The 10,166-nt window shown below is 43.2% G+C and overlaps 1 protein-coding gene across 1 annotated transcript in view; it reads right to left on the reverse strand.

Annotated features, from left to right (window-relative positions):
- The window catches only part of LOC306923648 (neural-cadherin-like), a 424,677-nt gene extending 421,615 nt beyond the window's left edge, over window positions 1-3,062 (reverse strand). Inside the window, exon 1 of the mRNA XM_079501857.1 lies at window positions 2,870-3,062. Coding sequence (XP_079357983.1) covers window positions 2,870-2,984 — 115 coding nt within the window. The 5' untranslated portion in view covers window positions 2,985-3,062. The remainder of the gene's footprint in view (window positions 1-2,869) is intronic.
- Between the last annotated feature and the right edge of the window lie 7,104 nt (window positions 3,063-10,166).

A 10,166-nucleotide genomic window follows, 5' to 3' on the forward strand; every position in this document is an offset into this window, starting at 1 on the left:
TCCATGGTAACCACTGCAGATGTACTAGTTCTATTGTACTAAATGTCTCAATGGTAACCACTGCAGATGTACTAGTTCTATTGTACTAAATGTCTCCATGGTAACCACTGCAGATGTACTAGTTATATTGTACTAAATGTCTCAATGGTGACCACTGCAGATGTACTAGTTCTATTGTACTAAATGTCTCCATGGTAACCACTGCAGATGTACTAGTTCTATTGTACTAAATGTCTCCATGGTAACCACTGCAGATGTACTAGTTCTATTGTACTAAATGTCTCAATGGTAACCACTGCAGATGTACTAGTTCTATTGTACTAAATGTCTCCATGGTAACCACTGCAGATGTACTAGTTCTATTGTACTAAATGTCTCAATGGTAACCACTACAGATGTACTAGTTCTATTGTACTAAATGTCTCAATGGTGACCACTGCAGATGTACTAGTTCTATTGTACTAAATGTCTCAATGGTAACCACTGCAGATGTACTAGTTCTATTGTACTAAATGTCTCAATGGTAACCACTGCAGATGTACTAGTTCTATTGTACTAAATGTCTCCATGGTAACCACTGCAGATGTACTAGTTATATTGTACTAAATGTCTCCATGGTAACCACTGCAGATGTACTAGTTCTATTGTATTAATATACTGCAGATGTACTAGTTCTATTGTACTAAATGTCTCCATGGTAACCACTGCAGATGTACTAGTTCTATTGTACTAAATGTCTCCATGGTAACCACTGCAGATGTACTAGTTCTATTGTACTAAATGTCTCAATGGTAACCACTGCAGATGTACTAGTTCTATTGTACTAAATGTCTCAATGGTAACCACTGCAGATGTACTAGTTCTATTGTATTAATATACTGCAGATGTACTAGTTCTATTGTACTAAATGTCTCCATGGTAACCACTGCAGATGTACTAGTTCTATTGTACTAAATGTCTCAATGGTAACCACTGCAGATGTACTAGTTCTATTGTACTAAATGTCTCCATGGTAACCACTGCAGATGTACTAGTTCTATTGTACTAAATGTCTCAATGGTAACCACTGCAGATGTACTAGTTCTATTGTACTAAATGTCTCCATGGTAACCACTGCAGATGTACTAGTTCTATTGTACTAAATGTCTCAACGGTAACCACTGCAGATGTACTAGTTCTATTGTACTAAATGTCTCAATGGTAACCACTGCAGATGTACTAGTTCTATTGTACTAAATGTCTCAACGGTAACCACTGCAGATGTACTAGTTCTATTGTACTAAATGTCTCCATGGTAACCACTGCAGATGTACTAGTTCTATTGTACTAAATGTCTCCATGGTAACCACTGCAGATGTACTAGTTCTATTGTACTAAATGTCTCAATGGTAACCACTGCAGATGTACTAGTTCTATTGTATTAATACAAGATTTTGGTTTGAATAACATTTTATTCATTAAAATAAGTTCTGGGCTGCAGGTCTAAATTATTGATTCATTTATAACATGGTTGAATTGGAAACACACTCTGCTGTTTAATGATGATATAAACCCAACTGCTATACTACTTTTTATTTTTCGCAACATTTTAACATTGTTTTGGTTAAAAATAAGGATGAATTGTGGTTTTAGTGTTTGTAAACACACACAAAAGAACATATGCAATAATAGACACTCTAAGGCCAAGGTTGGCCTGATATATCTCATATAACATACTGTATCCAGCCTTGCCCTGGATAAGGGGGGTGATAAAAGGATAGGGCAGTTGATAACCCATATCAGTCCGAGGGCAGTTACATAGTGGCGGCTGGCAGTGATTTTGGGTGGGGGGGCTATAAGACATCCTATCCCCAATTTGCAACTCTAGATTTGTTTACAATGGGATTAATCTAGAGTTGCAATACCCTCCATTGACTCCCCACTCATCCAATTTGGTTTGTGATCTGCTGGTCTTAAACAACGTTAAACTCACAAACATTGCAGCTGTAGTCCAAGCTTGAATTATCCTCTTTCAATCTGCCGAGCTTGTTTTTCATAAAAATCCACCGTAGACATGTTATGAGCTACTTTCTGTCAAGAAATTCTGTGCAGGTGATTCTTTTTCTAAGTGCTGGAGTTTGGAAGCACTCGTCATAATTCACTGAACGGCCCAGCGTACCACCTGTTTCGAATTTGCACATAATGCAGGAGGCAGCAGCGCGACCCGTTAACAAAAACGAGTGCTTCCAAACTGCAACACTTAAGAATCACCTGCAGAGGATGTCTTGACAGAAAGTAGCTCATAACATGTCTACGGGGGATTTTTATAACAAGCTCGGCAGATTGAAAGAGGATAAGACTACAGCTGCAATGTTTGCAGATCACAAACCAAATTGGATGAGTGGGGAGTCAATGGAGGGTATTGCAACTCTAGATTCATCCCATTATAAAAAAAATCTAGAGTTGCAAATTGCGGCTATAAGACATCCATTATACTATATGCTACTACCGGTAGAACTGCCGCAAACGGCACCGACCAAAATGGAATAAAGATGCAAGCAACTTGAAAGGCACACACACATGCACGCACGCGCGCGGCACCGAAAAAACACTAACACACGCACACAAACACAGCCTCTCTCTCTCTCTCTCTCTCTCTCTCTCTCTCTCTCTCTCTCTCTCTCTCTCTCTCTCTCTCTCTCTCTCTCTCTCTCTCTCTCTCTCTCTCTCCCCCCCAACTCAATGTGAACCAGTCCATTATGTTTCTTAACTTTGTGAGATGAATGAAGCAGACCACCATACCTGTCTGTGGGTCCGGTGTCAGTGTGCGGTCAGCTGTCTTTCTGCCCCAACGAAGAATTTCAAACTCTGACAAAACGTATTTTGTCACCTTTCCTTTTGTTATATCCAAAATGGACGATATGCTCCCAGTCTCTTAACTTCATTTTCCCCTCCACGGAAACGGGACAAAACGGATTATAAAGTAAATAATAAACATATTTCATTTAAAATATTTCCACCCGCCAGTCTTTCACATCATAAACAACCGCACACGAGCAGGTGCTGTGATTGGTCAAAAGCCAATGACCTCACGGTCTGAGGCGGGCCTTAGGGCTGAGCACAGCCCTCTATTGGCTCTGGGGCTGAGAGGCGGGCCTTAGTGCTGAGCACAGCCCTCTATTGGCTCTGGGGCTGAGAGGCGGGCCTTAGGGCTGAGCACAGCATCAGAATCATAGACATATATACATAGACGCCTCATTTGCCGCTGCAGTTCATTGGAGCGACGTGTATCCCAATGAAGGCGGAAGTGCAGTGCTGAAGGCTTTTTTTTTTTTTAACAAATCTTTATAACAGTCATGACAATATACATTACAAAACAAACACAAACAACAAAGTTATTAACAATACAACATCAGAGCCAGGGGGGATTAGATTACTAACAGAAAACATTAAAAGAGTGAACACAAAGCAACAGTTCTCCGCAGCTTTCTTATTTAGAAGTGCTGAAGGCATTTGCTGAAGGCGACTGCGTCGCTGCCCGAGTGACGTCACTCATGTGAATCCTCCATGTCTCTCGCTGTCACTCAAGTGACTACTGGCCAATCACAGCGCGTCTTTTCCGGGACTTATGTTACGCACATCAAGCTTCCGCTTTGCTTCCGCTATTCTTCGCAAGGAATGTCGGGAAAATAGTGCCTTCAATTTTGACACACGCCTCAGAGCCGGAAGGGGCGTCTATGTATATATGTCTATGATCAGAATCATTCAACGCAATGAAAGCCAATGGAAGCCTTTTGGGCTGTTAAAAATCAGCCCATTTTGACCTATTTTGTGTTTTTCTTGTAACTATTTGATGCTGTTGCTGCTTTAGATTATACCAGAATATAAAATCATCTAGTCTAAAAAAAAATAATAATAATTTCTCATCTTTACTCCATAAGATAGGGAGGGCTGAGCCCCACTTGCCCATTGATACGAGCCACCCCTTAGTTGAGGCAGCAGTTTGCGGAGCGGTCTTGATACCGGAAGGTCGCCAGTTCGAATCCCCGGACCGGCACGGGGCGTGGCTGTAAACAAGCATCTTGAGCTTAGTCCACTTACCCTGGGTAAACAAAGAACTTTACTTTGCTTTTTTTTGACCAATCAGCACAAGTTAACCCATTTAGACCTGAGGCCGATTCTAAAAAAATGTTTTCTAAATAATAGACAATATTCTGAAAAACCTATGTTTCTGTATCAGGACCAAACATATATGTAATTGGCCACCGACCCCCATCTCTGAGTGAAAATGTGTTGTTCCAGTGACCTCCCAGAAGCAAAGATTTTAGTTAAAAAACGTTCGCTGTGAAAGAATATATATTCAACGATTTGCGCCACATTTTCACGATCTTTCAAAAATAGCAGATCTACAAGCTCGTAGCGTGGCACTTGGTGCCGCGCTATGAGCTTGTAGATCTGCTCATTTATAATGGGTTAAACAAGTGTCACAGGCTGCATTTGCTGAACTGTCACTACAAGTGACCCCGCTGCAGAAGGGACCTGCCATGTCACAACACACTGCAGGAAACAATGACCTTCGACGGTTCACAGAATGGTTTGGGAACCTGCCGTGTTGTCGGGCCCATGCACTCCCTCACCGCAGAGTCAGGAAATCCCAGCAGGACTACAGATTTGTTACGGTCTGATTAGTCCACACAGTATTAAACCTCCATGATGGGAAGAGAGACGGAAACACAACACAGCCAATGCACATTATCTTTCCCCACAGAGAACGGAATACAAATTGGCAGTCAAGACAGTGATTCAAGTTGAAAAGCATCACATGCATGTCCTCACATTCTGACACCCAAGCACCACATGAATACCCACACACACACATAAGTACACATCCCAGGACTCTGACCAGTTGTCGGTGTGATTCAGGTGTGACCCCAACCTGGTGTGACACCAATCCCCAGTCTTTCAGTGATCAAATGTAGGCGCCATCAAATAATGTAAAATAAACGTTAAACTATGAATAAGTTATTGCAAAGACAGAAGGCGACGATAGACCTACAGTCACACCTCTCTGGTGGGAAAGCCTGCACACTTGAATTGATATCATCATTTTAATGAATTCTTTGTACAATAAATATGTGGATATGTCTCTTGGCACAAGAGGACGTCCCATAAATAGCTATCAAGCTGTTATTCTCCATTTACATATCTTTTTAATCCTGACACCACACAGATACAAAATACAGTATCTCATAGCCAATCTATTTTTTAACTCGTAAATTTGGAGTAGCCAATTATTTTGCCACTTCTGTTGTACCCGACTGGCTCACCTGCCAGTGAGGCGCCCTGGCGCCCCAGCCCTGCCAGTGAGGCGCCCTGGCGCCCCCAGCCCTGCCAGTGAGGCGCCCTGGCACCCCCAGCCCTGCCAGTGAGGCGCCCTGGCACCCCCAGCCCGTAGGACAATGATCACCCTCCACGCCCGGCTTCCGTATACCCAGAACACGGCAAACTGTGTTTGTATATTCAGCCGAACTGGATGCGCCACAAACAACCCCCTATAGACTCTGCAGGGTGGGCACTGGGCTGCAGGCCACTGCACCACAACCTCCTATAGACTCTGCAGGGTGGGCACTGGGCTGCAGGCCACTGCACCACAACCCCCTATAGACTCTGCAGGGTGGGCACTGGGCTGCAGGCCACTGCACCACAACCCCCTATATACTCTGCAGGGTGAGCTCTGGGCTGCAGGCCACTGCACCACAACCTCCTATAGACTCTGCAGGGTGGGCACTGGGCAGGCCACTGCACCACAACCCCCTATAGACTCTGCAGGGTGGGCACTGGGCTGCAGGCCACTGCACCACAACCCCCTATAGACTCTGCAGGGTGGGCACTGGGCTGCAGGCCACTGCACCACAACCTCCTATAGACTCTGCAGGGTGGGCACTGGGCTGCAGGCCACTGCACCACAACCCCCTATAGACTCTGCAGGGTGGGCACTGGGCTGCAGGCCACTGCACCACAACCCCCTATAGACTCTGCAGGGTGGGCACTGGGCTGCAGGCCACTGCACCACAACCTCCTATAGACTCTGCAGGGTGGGCACTGGGCAGGCCACTGCACCACAACCCTCTATAGACTCTGCAGGGTGGGCACTGGGCTGCAGACCACTGCACCACAACCCCCTATAGACTCTGCAGGGTGGGCACTGGGCAGGCCACTGCACCACAACCCTCTATAGACTCTGCAGGGTGGGCACTGGGCTGCAGGCCACTGCACCACAACCCCCTATAGACTCTGCAGGGTGGGCACTGGGCTGCAGGCCACTGCACCACAACCCCCTATAGACTCTGCAGGGTGGGCACTGGGCTGCAGACCACTGCACCACAACCCCCTATAGACTCTGCAGGGTGGGCACTGGGCAGGCCACTGCACCACAACCCTCTATAGACTCTGCAGGGTGGGCACTGGGCTGCAGGCCACTGCACCACAACCCCCTATAGACTCTGCAGGGTGGGCACTGGGCTGCAGGCCACTGCACCACAACCCCCTATAGACTCTGCAGGGTGGGCCCTGGGCTGCAGGCCACTGCACCACCCCGAGCACACAATCTTAAATTATCATCACCACCAGCTGGGACATGATGAAATGACTGCAACTCCTGTGAAAGAGGTCAGATTACTCTATCACTGACCCACTAACTTACATATCTGTGACTTCCCCAGAAACAGCTGTTGTTCCAAGAGAAGTACAGGTTACAAAGGTTATTCCTATTTTTAAATCAGATGACCCGAGCTCTACCACTACTAACTAACGTCCAACTACAACCCGTTGCATTAGACAATATAATGAAAATGCCATATGCATTTCCTTTGACCAAATTAATCATATTTTACACTGGAATTAATACAGTGGAATTATGATCATTATCAGTGGCAATTTGACAAAACTTGTGCTTCAATTTCAAAAAGTATTTGATCAGCTCATTAAGATCCACAGACTCTGTCAAGTGAGCGGTCAGGCAAAACAACAGCTGCAATATACATATCTCTGAGTGCCCTCCCCCCCCCCCCCCCCACCCCGGTATCAACTATTCTATGCAGATGATGACAGGTATGACATATTTATCAGTGATACATTATCACTAATTAGTACTATAGCCAATACAGATATTAGTACTATAGCCAATACAGATATTAGTACTATAGCCAATACAGATATTAGTACTATAGCCAATACAGATATTAGTACTGTAGATAATACAGATATTAGTACTATAGCCAATACAGATATTAGTACTGTAGCCAATACAGATATTAGTACTATAGCCAATACAGATATTAGTACTATAGCCAATACAGATATTAGTACTGTAGCCAATACAGATATTAGTACTATAGCCAATACAGATATTAGTACTATAGCCAATACAGATATTAGTACTGTAGATAATACAGATATTAGTACTATAGCCAATACAGATATTAGTACTGTAGCCAATACAGATATTAGTACTGTAGCCAATACAGATATTAGTACTATAGCCAATACAGATATTAGTACTGTAGCCAATACAGATATTAGTACTGTAGCCAATACAGATATTAGTACTATAGCCAATACAGATATTAGTACTATAGCCAATACAGATATTAGTACTATAGCCAATACAGATATTAGTACTATAGCCAATACAGATATTAGTACTGTAGCCAATACAGATATTAGTACTGTAGCCAATACAGATATTAGTACTGTAGCCAATACAGATATTAGTACTGTAGCCAATACAGATATTAGTACTGTAGCCAATACAGATATTAGTACTATAGCCAATACAGATATTAGTACTATAGCCAATACAGATATTAGTACTATAGCCAATACAGATATTAGTACTGTAGCCAATACAGATATTAGTACTGTAGCCAATACAGATATTAGTACTATAGCCAATACAGATATTAGTACTATAGCCAATACAGATATTAGTACTATAGCCAATACAGATATTAGTACTGTAGCCAATACAGATATTAGTACTGTAGCCAATACAGATATTAGTACTATAGCCAATACAGATATTAGTACTATAGCCAATACAGATATTAGTACTGTAGCCAATACAGATATTAGTACTATAGCCAATACAGATATTAGTACTATAGCCAATACAGATATTAGTACTGTAGCCAATACAGATATTAGTACTATAGCCAATACAGATATTAGTACTACAGCCAATACAGATATTAGTACTATAGACAATACAGATATTAGTACTGTAGCCAATACAGATATTAGTACTATAACCAATACAGATATTAGTACTATAGCCAATACAGATATTAGTACTATAGACAATACAGATATTGTTCCCCCAGAAAAGGTTTGTGAAAGTAGAACCACTACAAATACACACACAATGGAATCAATTGGAATCAAGTCACGTCAAATCAAATCAAACCAAACACACTCACTAACAGTCGTATTCTCTCTCTGTCTCTCTCAATTTGCTAGGCATAAAATCCAGTCCTTTCCCTTTTCTCTCTCTTCACCTCCAAAGGGCAGCTGACTCTGTTCTTCTCATCCTCCCTCCATTTGGCCCCTAACTGCAGCTGACTCTGGTCTTCTCATCTCCTCCATTTGGCCCCTAACTGCTTCCAAAGAAAATGTGGAACACCTTGGCCTTTTGTTCACTACCCAGCAATACTATCCCACACTCCACAGACAGACAGACATGTGGGCGCGCGCGCGCACACACACACACACACACACACACACACACACACACACACACACACACACACACACACACACACACACACACACACACACACACACACACACACCACACACACACACACACACACACACACACCTCATTACACCTCAGTACTTCACACACAGCTCGGTACAATTACATCTAACCCAACTGACTTCTTATCAGCCTCTGAAACGTCGTCAACCCTCTTTCTTATCCTATAAAAAACACCCAGAAAACAAAGTCCCCCCCCCCCCCCCCCCCACCACACACATACAGTACATGCGCGTGCACACGACAAGTAGCCTGCAGGCAGAGCGCGTGTAGACCAGGGGATACACTATTGGAAAACTATCAATGTCGGACAATTTGGGTTTTAACCCATTTTGACCTGAGATCAGATTCTAAAAATGTCTTCTAAATTCTGACAGTTTTCTGAAAAAAGCTATGTTTCTATGTCAGTCGTTCTTCGATTTTTCAAAAATAGCATATGAGCTAGTAGATCTGCTATTTTTCAATAGCTAAAGCATAACATAATACTAACACCAAAAGGGGTTCCCGCCCAAGACCTACTGGAATGAAAAACACTTTTAAAGCACATCCGTGGTCATAATATGGGCATACATAACAATAGATGCCATGATAACAATGGGAAGATATGAAAAGTCCATACAAAATAAAAATGTGGCCATGAGGCCGCCGGCGTGCTGGCGCCCTCTATAGGCTGCAATGCAGGGACGTGCACACATAGATATTTTCCCGTCTGTAAAGCAAGCAACTGTCCTCTCCAGACCACGAATGCAGCATTTACTATGATGAAAGAAATGCAAATGCCCTCCTCTCCTTTCCATGCCATACCGGAAGGCAGCATTCAGGGATTTGTTTTTTTTTCTTCTGAAGTCTCCTGAACTTGAACGCAGGCATTTTGCATTGAACTAATTATCCATGTTGTACACCGCATCTTCAGGCTTCGTACACACCTACACAACAAATGTTCAGTCCGTGTGTGATGTCTGATTGCTGTTTGATTGCTGCTCCAATTCATTTCAATGGGAGTCACATGGTTTGACCAAACATTTTTGTTTGATGAGCGGGGGAGCAATCAGCAATCAAACACAAATGTTTGATCAAACCATGTGACTCCCATTGGAAAAGCATTGTGGTGGCCCAAAAAAACAAAAAAAACGACCAACATTGCTTGATTGGTGTTTGGTACTTGTGAACTAGGCCTCAGTAGATAAAGCTTTGGTGCACTGCTCCTCCTTGTGGATAGGGGGAGGGCTGTCTTACTGAGACACTACTGAGACTACTTAATGTAGTCCAGGAAGTAAGTGAGCCCAGTGTCAATGACATTATGGACACTGCTAAAATTTGAAATATCTAAAACCACATTTTACACACATAAAGACCCCAGGAAAGTGTTTGT

The sequence above is a fragment of the Electrona antarctica genome (genome assembly GCF_951216825.1).
Source record: "Electrona antarctica genome assembly, chromosome: 5".
Taxonomy (NCBI): domain Eukaryota; kingdom Metazoa; phylum Chordata; class Actinopteri; order Myctophiformes; family Myctophidae; genus Electrona; species Electrona antarctica.